The sequence below is a fragment of the Papilio polytes genome, unplaced genomic scaffold, assembly GCF_000836215.1.
Source record: "Papilio polytes unplaced genomic scaffold, Ppol_1.0 DF824269.1, whole genome shotgun sequence".
NCBI lineage: Eukaryota > Metazoa > Arthropoda > Insecta > Lepidoptera > Papilionidae > Papilio > Papilio polytes.
In genome coordinates this window covers 4371144-4386555 of record NW_013524935.1, presented here as the reverse complement: position 1 = coordinate 4386555, position 15412 = coordinate 4371144, and the positions used below count along the sequence as shown (strand labels likewise).

The following is a 15412-nucleotide window of genomic DNA, read 5'->3' as shown; positions in this document are numbered from 1 at the left end:
CTCGTGGACCTCTTTCAAAGCTTTAATAGTTTCAGGGGACTCCCATTTATAACTGTGAATGGGGAGCTAAACAACATAAATTATTCAAGAGAAATATAACTCGCAAACCCCCAATTTCGTTTCCAGCTATCGTGAATCTCGTCTCATGTAGACCCTAGGAGTCCACCTGAACCACTTCGAGAATGACTGGTCTATAGACTAACGTATAAGCAAATTTGCTTCAACTTCAACACATTTGCTGGTCACTCTACAAGCAAAGTATTCGGAACGCAGCGGGCTCATTCGAAACCCGCATTCCGATCGAAACGTGCCACTTGCCTGACATTTGCATTGACTACAGCCTACATATTGATATGGAAATCCTTGCATTATTCACGACCTTTAAAACAATAGCTTTAGAGTTCAAATTACAACTAAATGTAACGTACCAAAGGAATATGCGTTAATCGTATGCAACGGATTGAATTAATTATTATTTAAGGCAATGCTATTTGAAAAGAAATGTATGCGCATTAGAAACGGTCGTTCCTGTAATTAAAACTATTCAGGACAAGGCTAAATAGAAAAAAAAATATACTTTATTCTTGTGCATAGATAATGTGTTAAGATTGACACAACTGGAAGTACATCTCTGCTTACCCCTCTAAGTTACGAGCATATGTTGCTGTTGTGATTTATTGTAATACAGAAGTAAGCTAGGCAATAAAAAAAATATTAACTACACTTATGTTTGTTTTATTATAATTCAAAATAATCAAAACCATTGCACAAATACCAACATTGTAAGATAGGATTACGTACGTTAGAACTTGGAATTATCTATTTATATATCTAAACTTGAATTTGAATTATATAACAAAGTTTTCAAACAAGAATCGCATCTGGGACAAATCTTGGAAAGTAATTTCGTTAGATTCCGTTCACACGCAATTAAGACATTTAATTAATAAAAAATAATTGTCAGTAACATGTAACATGGCGACATTGTTACGTAAGACACGCATGCTCAACCAACTCTTGACACAATGTGCTTACCTACCGTGAATACCTTTGTAAGCAAAAATAAACATTTCACTAAAGATATAAGGTATACTTTTGATTGCAATATGATCCAATAGCTATAAAAGCCTTGCATTAGTTGCAATCAAAGAGATTCAAAAAACATAGAGGAGACATTGCTGACACTTCACTTGAGACATTTTTCTTATGACCTCACTAACGCTATTTATTAATACATATTCAAAACTTAATCGTATTTAAATTAATTGCCGTACAAAACATATTTAAATGGTTATATTATATTATGCAATGCTGTTAAGTTTATTTTATAACAAAAGATGGAGCTTATTATAATTTTGTAAAACGTTTTATAACATGTCAATACAAGAACGTGAGGTGGCACTAAACTTGACAACATACCTTTCAAAGAAGTTACCGGTGAAAAAATATTGTTCGCTATGTCTAGTCTATTTATTTCGTAAATGTCTTTGGTTGCAATATAGATTTTTATTCAAAATTTGAACTTATTAATACACTAGCTTTTGCCCGCGACTCCGTCCGTTGCCGTGAGTTGCCTATTTGTTCTTTCCAGACTATCCTCTACATCTATGCCAAATTTCATCGAGATCCGTACAGCTGTTTAGGCTACAGACTCTAACAAACATACATCAATCCAACTTTCCATCCATCTAAACTTTCGCATTTATAACATTAGTAAGAAAGTAAGAAGCAAGATAGTAAGATTGGTCCTTGAGTTTTACATAATAACGATACGGCTAATAACTGCGCAGATCTTCATTGTAAATTGTAACATCGTAACTGCAATCCGATTTCTGAAAGGTTTTCAACATTTTCAAGTAAATTGAAATCTTTCAACACTATTTTGCACGTAATTCAATTGTTCAATAAGCAACGCAATGTTAAGCAAATCTTTTCGTATTCCAGGTTTATACAATTTCACATTTTGCCTTATAAACCCGTAAGGTTATTATTTTCCGTAACAAATATGAATTATTATAATTATTAAAACTGTTGTTACTTATGACTTCGTCACCGTAATATTAAAAAATAATAAAAGATATAACCTATGTTACTCACAAATAAATTACCTTTCCAATTAAAGATTTTTTTTTAAATCTTCCCAGTATTTTTTGAGATATTTCAATACATACAAAAATACATATCTTTCCTCTTTATAATATTAGTAGAGATACGAGTATAGATCTTTATCTCCAAAAATCACATATTACTAGAATTAAATAAGGCCATTTTTTTTATAACCTAAAAGAAAATTTTACTGTGAAATACTTGAAAAAACTATTCTTCCAAACACAACAATGGTAAATTGACGTGGACGTGGCCAAGGCCTTTGATCGGGTGTGGCACAAAGCACTTCTTTCGAAGTTGCCTTCCTACGGGCTGCCCGAGAAACTCTGCGCCTGGATTTCCAGCTTCTTGGAGGGTCGGAGCATCAAGGTCGTTGTCGACGGTGCATGCTCTGACCTGAAACCAATCAATGCTGGGGTCCCACAGGGCTGTGTACTGTCTCCCACCCTGTTTCTTCTGCATATCAATGACATGCTGCGAATACGCAGCATTCATTGTTATGCAGACGATAGCACTGGTGATGCACTGTACACGGCCCGCGCTAATGTTTCTCGGGTCACTGCCGATGAGAACCGGAACAAACTTGTGTCTGAGCTGGAGACCCTCTTGGGTGAAGTCTCGGATTGGGGTCGACAAAATCTTGTCGATTTCAATCCTAAAAAGACACAAGTATGCGCCATTACCGCTAAAAAAGATCCCTTTGTCGTCAATCTCCGGTTTGAGAACACTCCCCTGGTTGCCACAGCCAGTATCGGTATTCTCGGCGTTGACATATCGAGTGACGTTCAGTTTCGCGGTCATTTGGAAGACAAGGCCAAGCTGGCCTCTAAAAAGCTGGGTGTGCTTAATAGGGCGAAGCAGTACTTCCAGTCGGGCCACCGCCTTCAACTTTACAAGGCGCAAGTTCGGCCCCATATGGAGTACTGCTCGCACCTCTGGGCGGGAGCACCCCAATGCCAGCTTCTTCCATTTGACCGCATACAACGGAGAGCGACTCGAATCGTCAACGACCGAGCTCTTACCGATCGGCTAGATCCTCTGGCCTTGCGGAGGGACGTCAGTTCCCTCTGCATTTTTTACCGTATTTACCACGGGGAGTGTTCTGAGGAGTTGTTTGGAACGATTCCTGCCGCCGAGTTTCGTCATCGGACGACACGACAGACCGCCAGGTACCATCCTCACCATGTTGATGGCTGGCATTCCACAACCGTGCGGTTTTCGCGGAACTTTTTGCCCCGCACAGCCGCGTTGTGGAACGGTCTGTCCTCGGCGGTATTTCCAAACCAATACGACTTAGGGTCCTTCAAGAAGCGAGCCTACAATTTCCTCAAAGGCCGGCAACGCATCTGTAGTTCCTCTGGTGTTGCGGATGTCCATGGGCGTCGTTGACCACCTTTGTGTTCCCGCCGCTCGTTTGCCCCCTTCTCTTATAAAAAAAAAAAAAAAATTAACTGCCAGTTATTAAAAACTATAGATAACACAGATAGGAAACTATCAAATTAACATGAGAATAATTCATAAATTAAATTGTCCGATTGTTCAGAAACTCGACGTAAGTTAACAGAAGTTATCGGCTGCACAAGTTTGTAGTATATCAAAAATCTTTTAGTACAAATACGTTCATGAGAGCTATTTTATTAACTATTAGCAAAACCAACAGCCGTTCCCTTGTTAACTTTCTCAGTTTCTATGTGGTTTGAAAGCGTTAAATACACAAACCGTGGCCGAAGCAATAATCGTATACCAAATATTAACACAACAATAAAACGTTTATGATCGTGAGATTTCTACCGAGTTAGAAATGGTTCTAAGTGGAACTTACTAGAAAGAGTTGGATGGATTCTGTGAAGGGATTCAAGAGCAATGTTTGGTTTTTAGAGTTTTGGAGTTTGTAGCATAAACTGCTGAACATATCTCGATAGAATTAGACACAGATGTAGAGCATAGTCGGGAAGAAATCATAGGCTACTCTCTTTTGTTTTATTCCATGCGGAAAACTTAAGATTATCCTTATAAGATGTTGATCAGTCTACTTATCATTTTCACCGATCCGACTATCGAAATAATGGTAGTAGAATATATAAAAAAATAATAGCAAGAAAGAATTAATTAAGCTTGTAGATTTCGCCAATTAAAGAACAAAAGTATACGAGTAGTGACTAATAAAAAAACTACAAACGACAAATCACTGTCACTGTTTATATGAAAACGTGAAAGCAAGAATATATCGTGACTAAGCAATGTTAAATAGATAATTTTGGATGTCATAAGATTTATTCACTCCGTTAGAGTCCCTGTAGACACAATTTATCTGCCGATAGTTTGAGGACAAGCCAAAATTAACAAAAAAAAATCGGCGTAATGTGCGCAACTTTACAGATGTTCATTTTTTTATAAAAGGGGGCAAACGAGCGGCGGGAATACCGACAACGACGCCCATGGACATCCGCAACACTAAAGGAACTACAGATGCATTACCGGCATTTGAGGAAATGGTAGGATCTGAATAAAATCTGAATAAAATAGTCTGGAAAAACACATAGGTTTCATATTTGTGTTCTATTTAGACGCGGACGTAGTCGCGGGCGAAAGCTAGTTTATTTATAACTTTAAAATTAAAATTATGAACATATGACATCAGAACCGCTATCCAAGGTGCGTCGCCAAGTGGATCCGTTACTTAGTTAATTGAAACAAGAAAACCATACGATATGGTCATTTATTTTGTAGCACGCACGAACTATGGACGTGAAGATGTCAATTTGTAACTGTAGGTCTACGGTAAAGTTATACACCGTCTCTTTCGCACTCCCCGATTATTACAACGTGCTGTTTCACGCTTGAAAACCGTATCGAATTACAAAGATGGGTATCAAAAGAGAGGTTATTACATTATAGAGGCAGCCGTTTTTGTATTTCAATATAAAAACAGCGCCCTTTTCAAATTATCTGTAACAGTCGGCTAGTCAGAAGCGTTTTTCTATAATAAAATGAAAAAAAAAAGGTTTCTGTCAACTTTTATCTCAATCAATACTAATATTATAAAGAGGAAAGATTTGTATTTTTGTAGTTTCGTATGTATTGAAATAACTCAAAAACTATTGGGTCAATTTTAAAAATTCTATCATCGTTAGAAAGATAATTTGTGTTCTCTTTTTATTATTATTTAATTTCACGCGGGCGAAGTTGCGAGTAACAGCCAGTCTTTTATAAACACTCGGTTCCGATTAGTTACCAAAAAAACTACGTACATCATTGAATAGGGACCGATTTTAAAACTTCTTTCACTGTTTGAATGCTACACTATCCCCGAATGACATAGTCTACATTTATAGGCTATAATTTCTATTTTTGTATGTATTGTAATTACTCAAAACTACTGGGTCGATTTTTATTCTTTCACCTTTAGAAAAGTAATTTATCTATGAGTAACATAGGCTATACTTTTTATTATATTTTAATTCTCTTTCGGATAAGGGCAGGCAAGGCATTTGCAATTGCGGATGTCTATGGGCAGCGGTCGCTTCGCCATTTTGGCGGATTCAGATGGCCGTTTGCTCGTTTGCCACCTTTTGTTATAAAAAAAATCACGCGGGCGACAAGCAACAGCAAGCCATTTATAACATTAGGACTTTTACAATACGATCTTATATCCACACACATATTAAAAAGTGAATTCGATATGAGATGAGAGGATCGCGTGGTAAGGTACAACAAATAATGAACGTCACGCATCCCGTCCATCGCAGCGTGAAAAAAGCTAACAGCTCATTAACTTACGGCACAAATTATAGCAACGCGTATCTCATCGATTACAAATTCAACTCAGTGATCTCATATGACTATCATATTTAAACTATAAAGATAAATCTATTAACCAATAAACAGAAATAATAAAACGACCATGATTTATGTGTGTTTTCAGATATTTGATAGTACGAGTAGTGGCAGAATTCACCTTAACATCTTCACATGAATGAAGCACGCCCTGGTGAATACCACGACCACACAGAAGAGAGGCGTCAAGTGCAATTACACTTTCCTCTGATGGGTGTGCGTGCTAATGGCCTATTTCTGTCCTTTTTTCGCTCTTATCGCACAAGAAAAGGCTGAAAAAGGGAGATACATTCGGCAGGGGATGCATATGGTGGGAAAAAATCTTTCTGTGCGTCGCCTGGTAGGTAGGTAACGCATCTCCAAATACGAATGTCTTCTTGTATTATAAAAAATCATCCAAAAAAGACAATTTGATTTTAACTTTTAAATAAGTGTAAAGTAACACTTATACTTGTACATAAATATGTCGACTAATGTGTTTTAAGAAACGCCAATTAGGTGTTACAACGAACAAAATACAAACGAAAAAATTATAGCTCAGGTACGAAATAAATCCTACTCATAATTATATGATTGCCAAGTACCTGTTTGTATTAAATTTACATATTAAAGCATTTTAAACATTAACCCAATATCGTAAAGTTCAAAATCGTGTAAATTAATTTACAACTACGTCATCCGTCAAATATTTTTGCCTCGGTAGAAAAAAAGGTTAACGAAATGTCATAATGACGTGAGGCATCTTTGAGGCCGCAAAAAATATAAACATTTACAAATATGAGAATTCATGCTAGCGTTTTATCGCAGTGAAATGCAAATATATGCATGTTTGTATCGATGCTTGTAAATTGTGTAATTTCTAAGAACTGCTATTAAACTGTGTAAGAAATTCGATTGGTTATGTAACTATAATATCAGTTTTAATATAACTTCACGTTTTTAACGATATCTTTACATGCAAAAGGATTAATTTGTTTAATCATACTAATATTATAAATACGAATGTTTAGATAGATGGATGGATGTTTATTAGTTTGTAGCCTTAACTGCTAAACGGATCTCGCTGGAATTTGGCATAGTTGTAGAGGATAGTCTGGTAGAACACATAGACTGCTTTTGTTCTTTTTTTCATGCGGACGGAGTCGCGGAAGAAATCTAGTTTTTAACATATCTTGAAATTTCTAAAAAATTTGTAGATTTCTTTTAAATGAGAGGAACATGTTTATAATATGTCCCAGCAGTGAAAACTTATTACTTATTACTAATATTAAAATTGAAATTACGAGTCATCAAAGGAAACAAACATTTCGATAATAATATAAGTTAATAATATCTTTACCTTATAATAATCATCTAAAATCGTAGCCAAAATAATAAACGTCAAAACACAAATGAAACAAAACAATCTTAATATAAATGTTAAAGTTTAGATGGATGGATGTTTGTTAGAGTTTGTAGCCTAAACGGCGGAACGGATCTCACTTTTGTTTTTTTTTTAATTCCACAGGGACGGAATCGCGGGCGAAAGCTAGTTAAAATAATAATCCAAATCTACTATATTACGACAAAATTATAATTGCAAATTACTTATGGAGAGAAACAATTGCACTCTGTTAGATGAAGACATAATTACTGCACAAAGCAAACCAGATCGGGCCAAGGTCAGGGATCTTTTGTGCATAGACATTCTGCACGACAATGAGCAACACAAAGCAACCTCTACAATCTCTTAGGTTATTTTAAAGTATGATCTCAAATCATAATCTCAATAAATCTAACTTTTTGCTTTGCTTTCGTAATTATAACGAATATTTATCAGGATATTGCGTCTTAAACACTCAATCGATTACAATGATGTTAGCCGAAATAAAAGGTAAAAAGGCAGAAAATTAAAAAGTTTAAGACCATGTCCCACCTTGTAGTGTTGTACTTCTACCACTTTTTTATATAATACAAGGGGACAAACAAGTGGCGGGAACACCAAGGTGACCAACGACGCCCATGGACATCCGCAATCCGCAACACCAGCGGAACTACAGATGCGTTGCTGGTCTTTGAGTCATTGAGACATCAAAGAGTGGACAGTCCATGATTTATTTCATATGAAAAATGCAGAAGCAATATGCATACAGTTTGTTATTTACAAGCTTTGAATTCATACAAACGTCATAAGAAATTGCAAATTTAATACATAGACTAAGGTACATAGAGAAATCACTATTATAATTTATATTCAACCAACGTATACTAAACAACGATAATTATCAAAGCAATAAAGTTTTTATGTCTATAACAATACAGTATATAATTGTATTGAAACATTAAGTTCGTACTTGGCGATAGTAGCGGAGCTCGCAGAAATCATTGACCGTTGTCGGACGACCGCCCCGCGTGGGATTTAAGATAACAGAGTTACTATTGCACTCCAATTCAGCTCTATTTCCAAGGAATAAGGTACATATTACGTGTGGCAACTTTACGGGTAGTTTGTATACGTCGACAATAGAAGAGGGTCACACGCGTGTTGAATCATGGCTGCTAAGTAAAGTAGTGCAGTGTAACTGTGCCTTGGGATTTAATTAAAAAATATACAAGACCTGTCTGTCTAATAACATGTGGAGCTAGTGGTAGATTTTAATATTAACAATTATAATGTTAAATTTGGGTTCGAATCCCGCCATGTGACAATGTGATTTTCGATTTTTCGAATTTTCATATGTACATAATTTACCCGACGTTCTTACGGTGAAGGAAAACATCGTGATGCAACCTACACATATTGGCGAAGAAATTCAAAGATATGTGTGAAGTCAACCAACCCACACTTGGCCAGCGTGGTTGACTATGGCCTAGTCACCCCGTATTAGGGTAGGCTCCGAGGCCCTCGGTGGGGACGTATAATGAGCTGGTGATGAATGTTAAATCTAACGCCGACCCTACGGGAGTAGGATAAGGTAGAGGAGATGATGATGACGACATAATGTTAAATTTTACTAAAACGTAAATAACTAGCTTTCGACTGCGGTTCCTACCGCGCGAAATTAAAAAAAAAATAAAGAGTAGCCTGTGTATTCTTTTAGGTTATATTCTACATCTGTGACAAATAACGAGATCCATTAAGCTATTTTGGAGATCGCTGTAACAAACATCCATCTATCTAAACATTTACATTTGAAATATTAATGTTTTATAGTAATAACAGCTTTCGCCCACGACTCTGTCCGCATGGAATAAAAAACAGAAAGATAATCCTATGTGTTCTTAAAGCTTTCTTCTACGTCTATTTCATGGAGATCCGTTCAATCGTTTAGGGTACAAACTCTAACAAACATCCTTGTAAACTTTCGAATTTATAACATTAGTAATATTATATGTTTTAGAAATGTTCATTGTTTATATAAAAATATGAAATATTGTGATAGTTAAGTTAATATTAGCTAATACATAATATATATGTATTTAATACATAAGCAGATTACATCAACATTGACGGTAAAGGCGATAACATTCAGCAACCTCGTGGTTAGTTACCGTGAAATATGCGAGAAAACATGTGAGGGCTATTTCGTAACCAAATAGTATACCAAGACACATGTAATATGCATACTTAGGCTAACAAAGTTATAAACGAGTAACTGTTGCTTGCGACTTTGTACGCGGAATTTAAAAAAATGTAAATAATAGCCTATGTTAATGCGTGATAACGTAGCTATTAATGGTGAAAGAATTTTTGAAATCAGCTTAGTAGTTTTTGTTTTTTTTTTTTTTTAAATCAAAAACATTAGTAGATCTTTGTTAATTTACTAATATTTCCTTTAACCATTCCAACTAAGCTTTAGGCTTGTGCTAGGTTATGGTTGACGACAATACTCGAATGACGAGAATCGAACTCTCGACCGCAAGATCGGTAGTCAATACCGTCAAACCTTTAGGCTATTGGCACTTCGAGTTATTTCAATACATACAAAAATCCAAAAACACAATTTTCCCACTTTATAACATTAGTATAGCTATAGATGATATCAAATGACCTACAAATCATGTATCAAGAAACAATTTTATTCCTTACAAAACTTTTGCTTAGTTAATATTGAGTCATTATCAGCTCACCCTAAGTAAGGAGTGACTAGGCCATAGTAAACCACGCTGGTCCACTGCGGATTGACACATATCCTTGAATCTCTTCGCAGATATGTGCAGGTTGCACGATGTTTTCCTTTACCGTAAAAACGTCGGATAAAAAAAAATAAAAAAAGCGGCGGAGTTATGCCGTAACACACATAAAAAAACATGCAGACGAATTGAGTACCTCCTTCTTTTGGGAAGTCGGTCAAAAAAATTGAAAAACACTTTGGTACATGGCAGGATTCGAATCCAGGACCCTTAAATTGCAAATCAAGGGTTTTAAGCCCTGAGCTATCGTCGCTTAAATTGATTTTGCAAAAAACAATCTATTTTAAGCTTCAACCCAAGCCTACGTAGTTATCACGCACCTGCTTCATTATTTAAATGAACGGATAAACCTCTCCGCCATGTTTTGCCGCATTCCTACGAAAGACCCGCTTCGATAACACACACATAGGTAAAATATATAATCACGCAGAACATATAATATTACACATTTCTATACAAATAAGTTTTAAGAAAAATATATTATTAAAAGCTTAGTTAGCTTACTCCAAAAATGTAGTTAAACACTAATTTTAAAACATCCGCTGATTGATATTATATCTATACTATTATAAAGAGGAAAGAGTTATATATTTGTATGTATTGGAATAACTCAAAAAACTGGGCCGATTTTATAAAATGTTTTACTAATAAAAAGCTACGTCATCAATGTGTAACATATTTTTTATTTCTTGGGGACGAAGTCGCGAGTAACAGGCTAGTTTGCTTAAGTTTTTTGTACAACCTTGTTTGAGTTTTCATAGCAAGGACTCAAATCTTCCTTGAATACATCCCTAGATTTCCTCCGCTTAAAACATATGAAATTAATTAGTACGATACACTATTCCAATTATATAATTCCATTCACTATTCTGTAATTGCAAGTCATAAATCTTTAGTACTTATTATGTTTTCTCTACTCATATGAACGTGTCATCAAAACTAACACTAGACTTACAATGATACGTGCAGTACCTATAGTCACACGTCTCAGGCACGATTATTTTACCTAACTGTGTCACAGATAAGACAGAAGCGTGACAAACTTATAAATTGCCATACTGTTATAGTAATAACTTGCGACCGCGACTCCGTCCGCGTAGAATTAAAAAACTACAAAAATGAATAGCCTACGTGTCCTTCCAGACTAACCTTTGAATCTATGCCAAATTTCATCGTGATCCGTACAGCAGTGTAGGAAACAAACTCTAACAAACATCCATCCATCTAAACTTTCACAATTATAATATTAGTAAGAATAAGATAGTAAAACAACTAGTATAGTATTGTTTTATTTGTAGTAATAATATTCTCAGTATGTTTTATTGGGGCTAACTATCGCAAGTAATTTTGTCCACATGAAGTTAACTAAGTTAGTATATTCCTCCACACGTCATCCATAAGAAATAACAAAAAAAAAACTATAAATACCTTTACAAAGAAACCTGGTTTAGTCGTAATTATTATAAATATAAACTGTTATATGATCATAAAAACGGTATGTGAGCAATTAATTTAGAAATATGTAACACAATTTCTGACAGTACAAAAGACTTCAACGAGATATTGCCGAAATATTAGAGTTCAACGCGTTGCAAGAATTTGTTTTAACTTATGAAGTACTAGCTTCCGCCCGCGACTCCGTATGCGTGAATTTAAAAAAACAAAAGTGAGTAGCCCATGTGTTCATCTATACCAAAGTTCATCGAAATCCGTTCAGCTAAGTAGGTTACAAACATCCATCCATCCATCTAAACTTTCGCATTTATAATATTAGTATGATTTAACAAGTGGCCTATGTCCAATGGTGGCAGATAAACGCTACTGACCAATAATGACCAATATTATCTGTCCACTATACATACGTCCCCATTAAGAAGCTCGGAGCACTAAGTCAGGAGTGAGTTAGGCCTTTGTCAACCTTACTAGTTTACCGCAAATGTATAGAAATCATGTATAGGATATTTGGATAATAAACAAAATAACAAACAACGTTTTCTACTAACGGAGATGCTTTAGAATTCACGTTTCCTATCACAGGATATTGATTGAACAACATCCTTCCTATTGCATGCAAACATTCGAGAAAATTATCAAACAAATTTGATTTGGTCACAAAATAGGTAATAATTAATTTTAGATATTGAATTTTGATCAACACAAAAAATATCGATATACTAGCTGTTGCTCGCGACTACGTCCGCGTGAAATTGAAATGTATTTTAAATTACGTTACTCGCAGATAAATTACGTTTCTAATGGTAAAAGAATTATTAAAATCGGCCCAGTAGTTTTTCAATTACTTCAATCCATACAAAAATACAAATCTTTCCTCTTTATAATATTAGTATAGATATAGATAAGCCAACCAGACCACAATCCCACCTAATGTTAAATTCTAATTTGGTCGAAAGATCGTCACATTTTTGCTTATTTCATAAGACCTCTTTTTGTATCTACTCAATCTCTTTATTTTAACATATTCATACTAAGAATACTATATAAAATTACTAATTTTATCATGATTAAATTCAATCGAGAATTTTCCTTCATGTGCAATTTACTACCAAGAATTTTCCTCGAGTCTTACGTAACTGCGATGTGGACATACATAATTATTGACTTATCCGTATTGAGTTTACCGGTTACTTCATACATTTAGCTTAATTATATATAAGATTATTAGCTAATTTATCAAATAGCTTCACAGTTCTTTGGAATGTTCAATTATGTTGGCATATTAACAGCGGTAGAGCCCGCTTTAACATCTTCGCACGAAGGGGTTTTCTCGCCCGGTGTCATACCACGACCACACAGAAAACAGACGTGAAGTGGAAGCAATTCCGCGTTTCGTCTGGTGTGGTGCCGGAGAAATAATTTTAATCCGGTTCCTTTCCAACCTTTTCTTAAGAGGAAAGGATGGGAAACAAAAGTGGGTTTGACGGTGGAGGAGATGCATAGGAAGGGAAAATGTCCTCTTTATGTGCGTCTCCTGAGTCTATCAAGATTATTAATCATATTTCAGAGGGATTATCTCGAGTAGTGGGAACGTTTTATACGAAACGAATGTGACAAAATAAGATACTTTTGAGATATTAGTTCACCTACAAATCTCATACAAATATCGATGAAGTTACGAATACGTCCCCGCCATCCCTAACCATAACTTGGAGGAACAAAAGAAATCTCGTTATACATTGAAAAAGAACTTACAAAAAACAAATTATAATATAATATTATATATAGAAACGGTGTCAAGATATTTTTTATTAAATTAACTATTATCATGCAATATATAAATAACTAAAAGACAGGCCTTGTTACAACTTTCACGATTTCAACATAATTTTGACACTAATCTTAAAATATCACGATATATGCTCATATTATATCACGTTATAATTTTATAACCATTCACAAATACGGAAGATGAAATAAAAACCCATTGAAATGGAAAAAAATAAACTCTAATAAGTGCTAATAAAAACAATGCCGGTTATTTCTAAGAAAATAAACAAACAAAGAGAAAACAAGGGTTTTGTTAAATTCATTGTTTTTCCAAATATAGAATAGGAAGAGTAATTATTGAACTATTTATAAATTAGATATAAACCATTTTAAATAAAACTGCATAAAATCAGTTGCGTATTTTTTAAGATGTATACAAAAGAACAGACAAAGGAAAGCGTCTTTGTTTTATTCTGTCATCATCATCCACTTGCCCTTATCCCTTACGGAGGGTCGGCACAGTAAGTGCTGCTCTTCCATACATCTCTATCAGCCGTCGTATCTGAATACACTCCTTTCTTAAGCATATCCTCTTTCACACAATCCATCCACACCTTCTGTCTTCCTCTGCATTTGTAGCCATCCACATTCAATCTTAACTGTGTTAAGACTGTTTCATTCAATGTTTTAATGTTTTTAACTATTCCTTGGGTGAAATTTTAATTACGATCGAGAAAAGTATCGGGTGTTGGTCATCGGTTTAGATTGACTTGATTTGCGGTTATGTCGATTGCGACGTCATACCGTGTCAAACCCGTTAGAAATGTTGAACACGAATATCTGTCCTTACACATGGTGAACGTTTTAATTCGATTAAACATTATATTGCGAGAAATAATTGTATATAATGAAGCTCTGAATAATATTCTTATCAAGATACATTGTTTTAGATCATTTTTGTTTTCAAAGAAATAAATTCTCTAACCACTAACATTTAAGACTTAGGGCTTGTCCCACCACTGGCTGATAGACGCTATGCTTAAAAATGACGTCACAGATAAGGTAAAAAAAAAACGATATTTCCATCACATATACACGTTGGATTGTTATCAGACAATTTACAATTTGGTGGGACAGGCCCTTAATGTAATTTGTACTGATTGTAATTTAAATTTCCTTATAGAAAAACGTTTCGTTTCAGTTAACAAACTCACTTTCAATTTGTAATACAAAAAACGTTTACAAATGAACGATGCTACATTAGAACGTAAACATCGTATTGAAATAATAGCCGTAACATACAAATTGACCGGCGATGATGCCACAGAGAATAAATAATCAATTCCGCAACAGAATGACCCTGACGCCTAAAGACCTTTTTAATAGTCCGCCTTCGCGGTTGTAAATTACACAATTTTATCCCTCTTTGCGAAAGACGTTAAGTGAAATCGTCAGTACGCGAACAAATATTTATAAATAAAAATTAATATAACTACAAAAAAATATTAAACGGTAAAGTTTTTATGACCATAGTTTTTTTTGTTGCTTCTTAGAGTTAAAATAGGAGTTTTTTATATACCTACCGCTTGTAAAATAACGTTTTAATAAATACTATCATAATTAAACCTCAAGGATTACCTTTACAATAAATGCGTTCGCAAAATAAATCTAATTTTCAAGATCGTCAAAACATAAAACACGTAACCAATTCGTTAGCATACAAAAAATTAACAGTGAATAAAACGCAAGATTGTTGACATTTTACCAACGTGTGTAGTCTGTAATTTAATGCCGAATGCGATGTATTCTGTATTGGATTTCACGTACCCAAGTTCAAGCAAAATATTTGTGTCTTAACTTATCATGTTCACACTCACCTCAGGCGGAGCAGCGAACTTCAGGTTGGCGAGTGAGCCGTGCGATCGACTTCTGTGTTCCTGTCTAATGCTGTACGAGAAAGCTCGCTCGTTCAAATGACCCTTCTTCCTGTAGATCCCCCCGGCGTCCTCCACGGCTTCTAAACCCGTCATGCTCTGGGCAGCTTTCATTGAGGGCGGCTGCGGCTTAGAGC

The 15412-nt window shown here is 35.1% G+C and overlaps 1 protein-coding gene across 1 annotated transcript in view; it reads right to left on the bottom strand.

Annotated features, from left to right (window-relative positions):
- The window catches only part of LOC106109356, a 28201-nt gene extending 12795 nt beyond the window's left edge, over positions 1-15406 (bottom strand). Inside the window, exon 1 of the mRNA XM_013290829.1 lies at positions 15219-15406. Within this exon, the coding sequence (XP_013146283.1) occupies positions 15219-15389 (171 nt within the window). The 5' untranslated portion in view covers positions 15390-15406. The remainder of the gene's footprint in view (positions 1-15218) is intronic.
- Positions 15407-15412: the final 6 nt, after the last annotated feature.